The sequence below is a fragment of the Metarhizium brunneum genome, chromosome 3, assembly GCF_013426205.1.
Source record: "Metarhizium brunneum chromosome 3, complete sequence".
In the NCBI taxonomy this organism is placed as follows: Eukaryota; Fungi; Ascomycota; class Sordariomycetes; order Hypocreales; family Clavicipitaceae; genus Metarhizium; species Metarhizium brunneum.
Genome location: NC_089424.1, coordinates 3,602,941 through 3,617,085, shown reverse-complemented (window position 1 = coordinate 3,617,085; position 14,145 = coordinate 3,602,941). Strand labels below are relative to the sequence as shown.

General features: G+C 51.2%; 6 protein-coding genes across 6 annotated transcripts; 2 read left to right on the top strand and 4 right to left on the bottom strand.

Annotated features, from left to right (window-relative positions):
• Positions 1-630: 630 nt before the first annotated feature.
• Positions 631-1,643, bottom strand: SLX1 (Structure-specific endonuclease subunit SLX1; the record flags this gene model as incomplete). The annotated part of the gene is made up of 2 exons (XM_014687056.1): positions 631-1,303; positions 1,408-1,643. 2 exons carry the CDS (start codon positions 1,641-1,643, stop codon positions 631-633), a joined length of 909 nt encoding a protein of 302 aa, XP_014542542.1.
• A 523-nt stretch (positions 1,644-2,166) lies between these two features.
• Positions 2,167-3,544, bottom strand: G6M90_00g063400 (uncharacterized protein; the record flags this gene model as incomplete). Its single annotated transcript, XM_014687057.2, has 3 exons — positions 2,167-3,179; positions 3,236-3,383; positions 3,461-3,544. 3 exons carry the CDS (start codon positions 3,542-3,544, stop codon positions 2,167-2,169), a joined length of 1,245 nt encoding a protein of 414 aa, XP_014542543.2.
• Positions 3,545-4,297: 753 nt separating this feature from the next.
• On the bottom strand, positions 4,298-5,869 carry sap61 (Pre-mRNA-splicing factor sap61; the record flags this gene model as incomplete). Its single annotated transcript, XM_014687058.1, has 2 exons — positions 4,298-5,716; positions 5,777-5,869. The coding sequence occupies 2 exons, from the start codon at positions 5,867-5,869 to the stop codon at positions 4,298-4,300; spliced, it is 1,512 nt and encodes a 503-aa protein (XP_014542544.1).
• Positions 5,870-6,154: 285 nt separating this feature from the next.
• Positions 6,155-7,479, top strand: FAL1 (ATP-dependent RNA helicase FAL1; the record flags this gene model as incomplete). The annotated part of the gene is made up of 3 exons (XM_014687059.1): positions 6,155-6,263; positions 6,331-7,371; positions 7,421-7,479. 3 exons carry the CDS (start codon positions 6,155-6,157, stop codon positions 7,477-7,479), a joined length of 1,209 nt encoding a protein of 402 aa, XP_014542545.1.
• A 1,746-nt stretch (positions 7,480-9,225) lies between these two features.
• On the top strand, positions 9,226-9,489 carry G6M90_00g063370 (uncharacterized protein; the record flags this gene model as incomplete). The annotated part of the gene is made up of 1 exon (XM_014687060.2): positions 9,226-9,489. The coding sequence occupies one exon, from the start codon at positions 9,226-9,228 to the stop codon at positions 9,487-9,489; it is 264 nt and encodes an 87-aa protein (XP_014542546.2).
• A 778-nt stretch (positions 9,490-10,267) lies between these two features.
• On the bottom strand, positions 10,268-10,897 carry G6M90_00g063360 (uncharacterized protein; the record flags this gene model as incomplete). The annotated part of the gene is made up of 1 exon (XM_014687061.1): positions 10,268-10,897. The coding sequence occupies one exon, from the start codon at positions 10,895-10,897 to the stop codon at positions 10,268-10,270; it is 630 nt and encodes a 209-aa protein (XP_014542547.1).
• Between the last annotated feature and the right edge of the window lie 3,248 nt (positions 10,898-14,145).

Genomic DNA, 14,145 nt, shown 5'->3' with positions numbered 1-14,145 from the left:
GCGCCGGAGGATTGGAAGACCCGCTTTTGTGAAGCCGATGAGAGCGGCGATTCTCTCACCTCGCCGTCGCAGGCTTACATGACACATGTTCCGCATCTTGTTATTCGCTTTGATCCATCAGGACGAATGTGCAAGGGTGGTGATGGCGGAGGGGACTGAACCAAGGGAAATATCGTACGCGAATGTACGTCATTGCGACATGCTGTCTGCGCCATGTATTATCCTACGGCTATGTTGGCCTACCGTCCCATGAACCGCTCGGCCCGCCCATCCACTTGCCTCAGACCTATCATGCACAATCTGGGGAATAAATACTAGTACATGCATATGTCAATATTTTACTAGTAGTACTAGTATCCGCATGCCCTGTCTGCAAATGACCAGGCTACTTGATATTCTATGGCGAGAATCCCGAGTTGGCTGGTATTTCGACGCGGCAGCAGCAGATTGGCATTGCTACCATGAGCACCTCTTTCGACCAAGAGCTGAGAGTTCTTGTTGTCGCCTGATCAAAAGTCAATCATCTCGGAGGCGCCGCCCAGCCAATTCGGCGATGCAGACCTTGGACGTGGCGTGTGTTCTTGCTTGACTACACAGACGCATGAGCCCCGACACAAAATGCTCAAAACGCTATATTGCAGCTATCTTCTTCGCCTTCTCTGCCGCCTTGACCAGTTTCTGAACATCCTTGTTTCCACGCACACGCAAACTCAGTTCCTTCACCATATCACCCCATCTGACAGGCGCCCCACATGACGGGCATGAGCATCGATCAGGTATAATGTGGGTGGTATTTTCTCCAGAGAGTGCATGCTTGCCCCAACAGTCCAGATGTCCCATGGCTTCGCATTTGTCGTTTGGACACATGCCGTGCAGGCCCTTTCCTGACTCGAGCTCTTCTGCACAGTGAACGCAGTTGCCCTCTTGCTCAAAGTTCACCACATTGTGCGCCTTGACCACATATTCCGCCATCGGGCTATAATCCACCGGCAATGCGTTAATGCCCCCCGAAGATGACGAAGAAGCAAAATCGGTAAGAATCTCAAGGCCGTCTCGACTAGGTTCCTGCGTGGCTTGTATCCTAGACTCCCACGCAGTATAGGCTTCCCTTGCAAGAAAATGCACATTCAGTGGCCACCTCACAAAACTCGGCACACCCGTAAGCAGATGGATGTTCGACGTGATCGACTTCAAGCTGTGCAGTGGCCGTCTTGGCATGCCATTCTTCTTTCTTTGTGTTGAAATGCTCACACGTGTTTCATCGGGGATGTGTAAAGAAAGATGGGGATTTGTCAATGCCCACCTGATGGGACGGTCAGCAGAAGGTGCGTGATATATGCAAGATTCTCTGCTCTTGATGAAGAATCGGGCCAGGGTGGAAGCTGTGTAGGGAAAGACAAGCCTTACTCGAATTTGAGCGCCGCAACCATACTAGGAAACCCAGAAACCAAGACGATCATTTCCCAAGGGCGCAGATTATCACGCGATGTGCGCGCCGCGCCACCTTTAGACTCGCCATTGTGTTGCTTCAGACGACGTGGCGGGTTCGGTGTTGAGCCAATGTACAGAGACGCGTGTCTTACGGTTGAGCGAAGGACGTAGACCGTGTATAACGCCGGAAGAGGCTTTGCGATATGACTCATGCCTGGCGATAGACAATCTTGAACATCACGGCATTTTAGGGCGCCGCATGTCTAAGTTCTTAATGATGTCCTGGTCGTGGTGTCTGCTTTCTTAACGGCTGCAAATGGCCAAACTAACTCGACTGTGTTGTCAGGGGGCCGGATGCCTGAGGAGCTTCCGCGTGGGCCAATAGAAGTTGTCGCTTGCCGCCGCCGGCACCATTCTCTCCCAACGCGTGAGAACAACTCTCAGCGAACAACAAACACCGTGCATACGTCAGAGGCCATCAGAGTGCTTGTGGACACGCAGTAATTCGACCTTTACGAATGGCCCAATACTGAGGGAAATCGGACTGGGCTTTACAATCCTGAATTCGAGGCGACCTCTGGCGTATCGATAATACAAATTATGCACCATCACGTTGAATCGCGCTAATCCTAACCATGCAGGCTTTGAAAAAAAAATCGTGCGATTCTACAGCCTTCCTTCTTTCCTCTGGACCACCTATCTACTCCGGCAAAAATCAGGATTGCCAAGACCCGGTCATTCATCCCTTGGCATTTGCAGTTTGACACGGAGCAACGCTCGAATTTCTTCTGGCGACTTGGATACCAGAGCATGATACCCGTGTTGGCTCAGCGGGTAGAGTACTGCATTCTCATCCTTCTTGACCGCATCTTCCGTTGACTGCGGCGAATGGCTCATTATTATATCAATATCCTGCCGAATCTGCTCGCAGAAGCCCTCGAGCGGCAAATCGTTTACGTCGTCTCCAAAGGGATTCTCGATTTCCCGCCCAATAAGGGCAAGCCCCAGGATGATGTATGCCGCGAAAATCGTTGCGGGGATTGTTGTCCACTTGAGATTGTCGACCAGCTGGAACGGCAGGATAAGGATGTACGCCCATGTTATTTGGGCAATGGCAATCGAGTAAGCCAGCGGCAACGGGGTGTTGAGGATTCGCTCTGTTCCGTTGAGAATGTCGTTGACTTGTGCCAACAACCCCATGGCTGACGTGTGACAGCCCGGCGTCTTGAGCGTCCCGTTGTCGATAATGGCCTGGATAAACGCCGAGCAAGAGCTGTGAATCTCCAGCGGCACATTGCCCAACGGCTTGGCCGGGTTCTTCATGAGTCTTCGAGGATTCTGCTCTGCCATGGGAAACCCGAGGAACAGGCCTATTGTCTCCCATCTGGTAGGTTTCTCCCACTCTTTCTTCTCGGCCTCGTGTGCCACTATCGGCAAATGCCCGGTCCTGCTTTGCAGGTCGTCGTAGTGCGTGAATGGCTCGTGGCGTAGTCGGTGCTTCAAGGCGAAGCTGAGTGAAACCAGCATGTTGCAAAATGTAACTTTGGCCAGTAGGTCTTCCGTCTGGCACTCCTCACGCTCGCTCGCATGGACCCAGACAAGTCTTGCCAGACTTTGCGTCACACTGGCTAGCTGAGACCAGTACTTGCGCCCCTCGTTGTATCTCTCGTAGGCAGTTGAGTTTCGGAAAGATAGCGACAGACCGACGACGAAACCGAGAACCGTGAGAAGAACCTGACTGACGCCGACTGCACATCATTAGCCTTTATTCTTTTTGCCCTTGAAGAGACACATGGCTACATACTATGATAAACTCGACGCGAAATTATCGTAACACAGCTTGCCCAGGCAGCCACAAACAAGAGTGGGAATATCATGTATGGCAAAATACTTCCCCGAAGCCGCAGAAAATGAGGCCACCTCGAGTGATGATTAAGGTCTCGAGGCCCATACTATTCCATGTTAGCCTATACATGCCTCAATTTGCCCATCTTCCAAAAATAAAATAAAACAGTATAGTTGTACTCACAAACAAGCCCTCAAACTTATCATCCTCAATCTGTGCATTGTGATGCGAGCCACTGCCGGGCGAATCGTTCGCCTTGTCCGCCATCGAGTCCAGCTCAATCCCAACAACAGAATCGCCCAAAGAACCGTTCCTCGATGGGAGCAACTTCCTCTCAGAACCTGGAGACATGCCCCCTTTTAACAACGGCCGTAATGGGCTGTGTCAATGAAAAAAACTGTCTCGACACCGGGGGGAGAGGTGATGAAGGAAACTACACCGCGCATTTTAATTAATACGTTCCATGGGATCGACGCCAGGCAGCACAGCCATCGGAAATCTGCCGAGCGTCAACTATGTCAACAAGAAACCCTGCAGCATAGGGTCGAGTCACGATGGAGTCAATCCTCCGCCCTGCGGCAGTGCCCGCATAATAGGACCATGGACGATATGTGATCAACGACGAGTGCCGAGTGAGTTTTCCAGGGATCACCCATTCCGATCCTTTCCACGGGTCTTGATCATTTATTTTGCGCCCTCCTTAGGTCTATCGTCAATTCTGATGTATCGTTCTATCGACCAGGGAAATTGTTGATCGTCCGTTGTCAAAGTGGGTAAGTCGCCCGAGGCGCAGGCTCGTGGCCAAAGCACAACTCACCGCCACAGCTCATGTTTCGGGCAAAATTTCGACGGCCCAATGCCATAGGGTAGGTATTCATCGGTTTCATTGTTGTTCTCCCCCCTGAAGGATTGTTTCGAAATTGTTCGAAATATGATACATCGGTTTTGTCTTGCCTATACTACGTCGCGTTCTTCTACTACTTACATTACACACTGTATAGATGATAGCTCCCCTGGTCTTTACAGCAACCCTTGCTTTTGTAGATCATAGTACACTTTTTCGGGCATCACGTTGCCCTCTCCGTCCTCCATTTGCACGACACTGCCTTCATCCAGCTTCGACTTCTTTTTCTCTTTCTGCATCTTCTCCCAAAGCTTGACGGCCTCGTCCATCTTGGTGATGTCCCGGAATAGGGTCGGATTGGTAATGCCGAGACATTTGAGGTTGTAAATATGGCGAGACTCGTTGAAATGCTTCTCGAATGCTCGTCGGCCCTTGTACACGTAGTTGCCGCAAATCTCGCAGGGAAACTCTACGCCCAACCCGTGCAGTCGGTACAGCCAAAAGGGGATCGGCTTGCCGTCCCAGCCTAATGGAACTTTGAGAGGGTTGTAGATCTTGTCTTCGTCGTCGTCGCCCTCTCCTTCACCGTCTTCAGCGGCTTCTCGTGGCGTGTCGGAAGCGTTGAGAAGATTTTCAAGTTCCTGTTCTCGTTCGCGTTTTGTCATGCCTTGTTTTCGTTCGACGTTGACGCGGGTATCGCTTCGTTCCGTATTCATCAAGCTAGCCATCTTTTTGACTCGGTATTCACGCTCGGCAATGGCCCTCTCCTTTAATCTTGCCGATGAAACGACAACTGATTTCGAATCTGCTGACCCCGCCGCAGCATCTTGCTGCCGTTGTTTACGTTGCTCAGCTGCCTTGATGTGTTTTCGCCCAGTTAGGTGGTTCTTGTACACGTTTTCGTTTTTAAACTCCTTCTCGCAGTCCTCGCACCAGATAGCCTCGGCGTCGGTCAGAGTCGCTTTTGAGCCGTTTGTTGCTGACTCGATCTGCCAGCCCTCAATCTCATCCTTCTCCCAAAGCTTGCCGAACTCTTCGTCAAAGCCTGATAAAATGTTGTCCGGATTCTCTAGAGGGCGCGTTTTTCGCATGAAATCTTCGAGGTATTGCGCAAGTTCTCCAACATAGTTGAAATACTGATCCGTCATCTTGTCGCCTCGTTTGACTCCACCATACCCAGCAGCAAAATTGTCAAAATACTCCAAATATTGCAAATATGTAAGTCGCTTGACGTTGGGTAGATTTGAAAATGAGTCATAACATGTATGCAAGTCGAAGAATCGCCCAAATGCTTCTTCTCCGGAGAAAATTGTGTCCACAACCGTCGCGACAGGCGCGGACGGGTCGCCTCTCTTTTGCTTATATCTTTGTTCCGAGTTTTCCGCTTGCTCGTTGGGATATCTGGCATGGTGCTCACGAATGTCGCCAAGTTGTTTGTAAAATGCATCAAAGGGATCGCCAGTGTTGAGTTCTTGGAGTTCTCCTGCTCGGGTTCCGTTCTCGTCTTTGTACAGGTTCAACAGGCTACTTGACTGTCTCTGGATCTGGTCGAGGAGTTGGGCAATTTCATGGTCTCGGTTTAGTCGGTCGCGAATCTTTTTAATAAATCAGGTTAGTTTGATTCGGTGAACTATTTCACGAATGCATTTACTCACAGGCTTTGGCTCCTCGCGAACGCGATCAGCGATGCCTTGTTCCAGGCGTTCAAGATCTTCATGAATGTATCTTTGCTCTTCTAAAACATACATCTTGACAGCCGCTATTGATACGCTTGTGATGCTATGGTGGGCTGTCGCGACAAAAAAAAAGCGGAAAAGATCTGGTCGCGAAGTCGTAGAGCTTTTGCCGCTTCAGCCAAAGTTTGGCCAGCCTCGTTAAGCCCAGCGCCACTGTGGAGGCGGACAATCCGCGCTCTGCCGAAGTAAACCCGGCCCTTTCACCAGCTCCCGAACTTTTTTTGTTCAAGCTCATCTCGACATCATAGCGCATTGCCGTTTTATCCCATCTTCGCAATCACACATATTACCAATAAGATGGCTGAAGGCGCCGGAGGAATTGACCGCAAGGCGGATGAGAGGATGGAATTTTCCACCTCCAAAGAAGTCACCGTCCACCCTACTTTCGAGTCGATGTCTTTGAAGGGTGAGTGACAACCAGCAGGAGATGACTTGTCGAGTCCCAACGAGTAACGACTGATATCGAAACATAGAGAACCTTCTTCGTGGCATCTATGCGTACGGCTATGAATCCCCATCTGCCGTCCAATCCCGAGCCATCGTCCAAGTGTGCAAGGGACGCGACACAATCGCACAAGCACAGTCAGGCACTGGCAAAACGGCGACCTTTTCGATTAGTATGCTGCAGGTCATCGACACTGCCGTGCGCGAAACACAGGCTCTAGTCCTTTCACCGACCCGTGAATTGGCTACTCAAATCCAATCCGTCGTTATGGCTCTTGGTGACTACATGAACGTCCAATGCCACGCCTGCATTGGTGGCACCAACGTCGGCGAAGATATCCGCAAGCTCGACTATGGTCAGCATATCGTGTCGGGGACCCCTGGACGTGTTGCCGATATGATTCGGAGACGCCACCTACGAACAAGGCACATCAAGATGCTAGTACTGGACGAAGCCGATGAATTGCTTAACAAGGGCTTCCGGGAACAAATCTACGATGTCTACAGATACCTGCCCCCGGCAACACAAGTCGTGGTTGTCAGCGCCACCCTGCCATACGACGTGTTGGACATGACAACCAAGTTCATGACCGACCCTGTCCGAATTCTTGTCAAGCGTGATGAGCTGACCCTCGAGGGTCTGAAACAGTACTTCATTGCCGTGGAGAAGGAGGATTGGAAGTTCGATACCCTGTGCGATTTGTACGATACCCTGACCATTACACAAGCCGTCATCTTCTGCAACACGCGCCGCAAGGTTGACTGGCTCACCGACAAGATGCGCGAGGCCAACTTCACCGTCAGCAGCATGCATGGCGATATGCCGCAAAAGGAACGGGATAGCATCATGCAGGACTTCCGGCAGGGCAACAGTCGAGTCCTCATCTCAACCGATGTTTGGGCCCGTGGCATCGATGTGCAACAAGTCAGTCTAGTTATTAACTACGACTTGCCTAGCAATCGTGAGAACTACATCCACCGCATTGGCCGAAGTGGCCGGTTCGGTCGCAAGGGCGTAGCCATCAACTTTGTTACGACCGAAGATGTGCGCATCTTGAGAGATATCGAGTGTAGGTCAACTCAGCCTTTTAATACTATCGCAGTGCTAACATGTCGTAGTGTATTACTCAACTCAGATTGATGAAATGCCCATGAACGTGGCTGATCTCATTGCATAATTCGGGCATAAATAGCAAATGGATATAATCTACATCAGAATCTCTATCAAAGAAGAAGAGCAAGTCAATGGCCTTGGCATGGAAGGAGTGCCAGGGAATGGAGTGGAGGAATGGGGCCTTGTAGTGTACTAGGTGAGTTCGAGTCAAGTTTCCTTGCACTCCTATGTCATGGTTGAGCTAATGAGCATGGAGGTGTAAAATTGTTTTCGGGGGTTCAGGTATATCAGGGCAGGGAGTTGATGCGGCGAAAAGAGCCATTTCCCTTTATATGCTGCTATATTTATTTATGAGTGCCACCCACTGGCTCAGACCTTTGGCTCAAAATAGTTAGTCCAGCAAACCTATTACAACCTGTCATTCAAAATATACGGAATAATGCCTTGGGTCTGGTCTGCATATATCTAATCTCGCCCCACGATACTCATGGATGCGGCCGCCAGCGGCTGCATCTGCATCATCATTGCAACAGCCCGTCGTGACACTTTCAATGTGAAGTGATTTGGAAAGTCATATGCACTCTGCATGGTTGCTTCTCGGTCCGGTGGCTGCAACAAGTTGTGCCTGAAATGCTGAATACTTTTGGCGCGTTATCGCCCAAACTTGGGTTAAACTGGCTGTGTTCACACAACTGTGCAACAAAGAGATTCAGACAGCGACCATATCGGTTTGATGCCGAAAATGACATCTGAATGCCACAGGACAGGAGCAGAACGCCACGAATACTTGACTGCAACGCAGAAAATGGGTTGAACAGTATGTAAAGTCGAGACATTTTGGCAACATGTCATAAAGTGCAGCATGACCAAACTACTTCCCTTTGCCCATCAAAAGGCTCACTCTTGGCGAGATCTTCTGTGAGTTCTAATCGACAATTTCTCGCTCCAAACGGCAACTCAGCCTCCCGCCTTCCCAGAACATACGCACAAACGATCACCAATAAACACCGGCAATATGGTTCCTCTACCCTCTTGACAGAAAGCGTACGCTGCACTGGAAATGCACACGGCCTACGCAGAAAAAGGTCGAGTGTAGGAAAAATATGTGCATGAAAAAGATGTTGCTCATATTGCAATCAGGGAAGAGATGATGGGACCCTCGCGCTCGATAAAAACCAAGTTGTTATTGGCATTTCTATTAAGAATCAACTGCTAGGTTATTTCGGTAGTAGAACCCCTGGGGTGTGTTGAACGGGCCCCAAGCATAAAGTACCCAACGTTCCGGCTTGGTACATGTCCGTGGTGTATCCGATTATACAATAGACGGCGACAAAAGGGTCTGGTTGCCAACAACGCTAGCAACCGCGCTAAAACACTTATCGAGGAACAAGCGCACTAGAACAACCCACAGGAGATAGTTGATATACCTACTAAGAGATGGGGGAAGAGGCGGGGCCTTTGTAGTAGAACGACATCGCTGGATCGACTAACAATTGCTATTGACAGGAGTCGATTTGTTGCTGCTGTTGCTCTGGCCGTTACAAGGCTTATGTATATAGCTCCTAACAAACAGACTCGTGCAGACCGCAATATTTACCATGACGACTACGATGTCAACTGGTAGGTTAAGAAAACCAGGTAAACAAAGGCCAGGGCCCGTGGATATGGGGACCAGAAGGAGAAAGAATAAATAGGGTCAAGTTCATTCTTGTTGCCACCGACAGGGAAATATGGTCCCAAAGTCCAAGTTCCGTTGGGCACCAAGCCTCGCGCAGAGAACATGAGCCACGGTGTGGTTAATTTACCCTCCATGCCAGTGCTTCCTTCCCCCAAGACCGTTCCTTCCTTGGTAACCATATGCATCATCCCCATCGCCTTGACTCCGCAGTTGAACGCCGGCAAACGAACGACTACTGTGGCCGAAGTTGGTGTCTCCTTTGGCTTCGACATATACGACAGCATCACAACATACCTCGATGCCGTCAAATGCCGCAGTGAGGAGCTCGCTTCTGTCAGAGAAAGGAACAAAGCTCTCAAAAACCTCCTCACCGGACGTCTCACCGGAATCAACTAGTCGCTGTTTCGCGTACGCACCCAGCAGGTGCCTCCGACAGCAGCCGTGGCAGAATGCCTCATCTCGTTCGAAGCGGAGCTTGAAGCTCTGGAGGATTTAGTGGCAAAGCTGGCAGGCCGTGACGCGATAGAGCCAAAGTGGGCAGAGAAGATAGGGAGCAAGCCAAGAAGCTAAGCTACGCTTTTAATTGCCAGAAGCTTCAGCCACTTGAAGTGCGCCTGGACCAGACAACATCAGCCTTGCACCTTGCCATGCAGAAGACAAGGCGCTGTGGCCGCATCCCCCTCCGGCCGTACAGCCATTCACCACCCAAGGAAGCTGCGTAGAAAGCGCATCACTCAACAAGTCGATGAGTCCGTCCCGGGGAAACGACCATTCTCTCGAAAGAAGCGCAATGCAACACTGGCAGACAGCTTAGTACGGTGACGCCATCAGGACAACTTGCTAATGCGAGGCCAAGCCGCTAAATCTCACTATTTCTACTCTTGTCCTCCCAAGAAAGTGCATGTCTAGAAGTGCCAAAACCTGGGGCGTGGACCGGGCCGTACGAGCACAAAATGATGACGCCAATCTGCAGCAGGAAGTCATAAAAATAGATCGTTTTTCTCATATGATGAGGCCAAGAGGGCCAAGGTATTAGTAACACTAAGAATTAAGTTGCCCCTTTCACGGGGACGCTAAAAAGTTTAGAATACACGCTTATCAGGCTGGTTAGGGGGCCAGCAACACGCGATAATCCACGAAGCGAACATTAGCAAAAATCACGCCCACCACCCATCTACCGAGGCTGAGGGGGAAACATGCAGACCCCGTCGCGGACGTCCGTGCAGCAATCCACGACGGACTCGTCCCCCCTCGTCCTGCCCTTCGCCCACTTCGCAAACAGCGCCACGTCCGCACACATGTACGGCAACAGCTCGTCTTTCTCTCGGTACAGCAGCTGCGCTATCCCCTGGGCGCGTACTCTCCGTGGACACACGTAAAACGTCCCGTTGCTCCCGTACACAAGCTGCGGCCCATCTTCCCGCGGGACGATTCTGACTCCGGGCGTCCCCCTCCTGCAGTCCATGCTGAGTGCGCGTTCGCCGTGTCCTCCCTTTGGAACGGATAAAGTCTTCATGTCTTCGCCATCACCGTACGCGATGCCCGTCGTCTCCGGGTTGAACCAGAACGTGGTGCCGCTGGCCGTGCCGTTATTGCTAGGCTTCTTCAGCGAAAGGGGCTCATGGCAGCCGGGCCCCGGCAGTGAGGCCACCTCCCAGTTTCCAATGCCGGCCGTGAACTTGGTGATGTTGGGAGACTTGACATGCGCTATGAGGTGGAAATTTCCCGAGAGCGCAGGAAGGTCCGGAGGCAATGTAAGCTGAGTGATCGATGTTGCGAGGAGGAAGGAGTTAAATTTCGTCATGTTTCTTTCCAAGTGAAGCTCAAGACGCAGAATGTTGATGGAGAGTTTATGATCTTCGCATTCAATCCAATTCCTATCCTAGGTACCTAGGTAGTTACGTGATACCACCGTTTTCTTGTTGCTCCGTGATAAAGCGCTTTGATAACGATTTGACGTCACGCGGGGTGTGAACCCCCCTTGGAATGAGCAAAGTAGTGCGTTTATATCCCTTGCAGAATGGTGAACGGCCGCCAAATTTCCTACAAAGGAAGTAGTCTGAGTCGTCTTAAATTGACCAGCCGTCACCGTCACCGTTGCAGTTGGTATTTGGAATTCCTGCTCACTCTCTACCTCGCCATGCAGCAGCAATTGTCGCTTGTACGTGGTCAATCTCATGGCCATGAAGGTTTCTGGTCCAGAAGTATGCCCGCATGCTCCTTTTGGAGGAGCATGTTTAAACGCAGTCTTCTAGGTATGAAAAGTGCGGTTATGGAATGGGCTTGTGAAGAAAACAACCCTGTTCCGGGCGCTCAAGATTAGCGCCCTGGGCATCGGCGGCCGAGTATGAAGTTCTACCTATGTCATGTCTGTGAGTTTACTCGAGTTGTGTCAGAAATCAAACTGGAAGTGGCATTTATTTAGGCGAAAATTGAGCTGAACCGCTCTTGCGTGATGCAGGGAGTTTGGCAGAAGCAAAAAAGGGGATGAAAATGTGGCGGCAAGGGTCCGTGCCCGCTGTCGTCCCATGTTTCGTTACAAAACAGCCCAGTTGACAGGGCTGATCTCTTCGGTGGCCTAGATGATGTTCTATCGACAAGAACACAGGTGAGTGAGCGAGCCCAATGGCTGGGATGGCTGAATGATGGATTGAACTGCCACCCTGTTTGTTGAGACGGCTGAGTATCCAACTCGATATGTTGATGCCCCTGACAAGCATCAACCCGTTTATCTAAGATTGGAGCAGTGTTTTCTCGGTGGCGTCATGGTGCCTTGCATGGTGTTCACATGGCCACCAAGCCATGTAAATGCCGGTCTAGTCTGCTCCTTGCGACGTACTGTACATACATACATAAGCACTCGGGATGGCATAACTTACATGTCTAGGGGACAGGCATGCGACGGAGTACCAGATCCAAAGCAAAATGCAGTTGCCGATTTTTCGCTCAACCGTGGGCCACCGGCCGCCGGCTCCCGCTGCACGTCTGGGAACTAGCCGTTCGCCTGACAACTAGCTCCGAACTCTGGGCTGAACTAACGAGGCCCAGGTAAAGATGGAGGCATGCAGGGTCTATTGGTTCGCTGCTGCGGGAGGATTTGGGGTTTTATCGGACGACTTGTCTGGTGCCGAGAGTCTCGGACCATTCTCTTCAACAAGACATGCTATGCGATGGCATCCCTGAACGACGAATTTTTCATCGCTGGTCAAGGTCGCCATCTGGTTGGTCCTGGTTGAGTAAACGTGCAAAATGCAAAGTCAGATGTCGGGTCCGTTTTTTAGTGTATGTACAATGCATTTTGCTAGGATTCGGGGTGTTGGGGATGTTGGGATTGTAGGTGCGGCAGTTGTAGGGAGTTCAGAGCAAAGCATTTCAACAGAAACCACGAGTTCGGCCAAGGCGTGATGGATTTCTAGGAAAGGAAGGAGCCATCTTGTCCAATGCGGAAGCAGACACCCACACATGCATCTTGAATGGAACCTTTATTTCTCCGTACTTGAGCAACCCAGGAGAGGCGCGCATATGCTCCATAGCACGTAGCCTACAACACGTTCCAATCTCAATTCTCGGTGCTTGTCTACATCGTGTATCGTGTGCGCCATCAATGCCGGCGCATGGCCTGGGCCACATGGCTGCCACTGCTCGGTACACTTGCCTGTCTGCTTACCTGCACCACCAGCAGAGCACTATGATCAGCATCACCTGCACCACATCCTTGCGTCAGACATGCAGCTCGGAATGCATCTCGGAACATTGACAACGACAACCGTTGTACATTACTACCTGCACATTAACCGTACATTACCTGTACATTGGCTGCGGGTCGTCTCATGCACCTCTCGGTCAATTGGCAACCAGATGGTCATGTAACACATCGCAATGGCCAGTGAACAAGGTTTGCCCTCAGCCCTGAATGCTTGCTCGAGGTCCTTTCATCATTCAGAAAGTCTCGGCTCTCCTCATGTTGCATACCTACCTACTTAGAGGTATTGAGGTAGGTAGGGACTTGACCTAGTGGGCAGTGTCGGGCATTCCACCACGGCGAGGACCACAGACAGCCGAGAGGGAGAAGGCGGGCTGATTCATCGTTGGACGCCAAGAGAGCGCGGCTGCGAGATCAATGTCTCCTGCACGACGCATCGAGTCCTTCTCTACATTCAGAATTAGGCTGGGCCCCGCGACTGGCCATGGCCGTTTGGATGGCAGTTTGCCACTTGGGCACTGGGCAGGGCCTAGGCGTTACACAAGATTCTTGTTTCCACCCCAGAATGCTTGTTGTGCCTGTGGCAGTTTGCTCATCCAGACCCACGGAGCGGAGCGTACATTCGGAGTAGACCCTGACCCATTTCTCCTGGATTTCGAGATACGGGGTATCCATCCGCCATCTAACAACACAGGGGGCCTAGGCACCAGCCATTTTGGCTCTATGACCAACGGCCGCAAAACCGCACCGACTGCACTGACTGACTCGAGGGGAATAGGTAGGGCAACACATCCTTCTCAAAACCGTTGATCGACGGTCGCTAACCAGGGCATGGAAATCTAGGGCAGCCACTTGGGCTAGCATGAGGTGTTGCTGCTGCCCAGGCCACAGCAAATTATACCTTGACTCGACCCCATAAATTGCAGTGCCCTTGCGGCTGCTGCCAGACAACGACACAGCCGACACAGCCGAGAGACCAAGACGAAGCAAATGAATCAAGGCGCATAGTACTACTCCGTACACTGTACAGCGACATAGCCGCTTGACCTACGACGGCTGCCAAAATTGGACATTTATAAATTTTTCAAGTGAGATAGCTGCGAATTTGGTTAGCTTCGGGGCAATACTTGGAAAGCCCCAAACCCTCCAGGCGCGGTTGGTCCAGCACCAATCGGCGTTACATCCGTGCAGAACCAGCCTTTAACCTTGGTAAGCAAATCACCATACTACTCCGTACGGAGCACTTGGTGGTGGACCGACCACAAATCCCAGCTAGGACAGACTTCTGGGACAAGCCACTGAGCTGCCTGGTTCATCGTTCAGTCCCCGCCTAGACCCCTGCCCTCGTT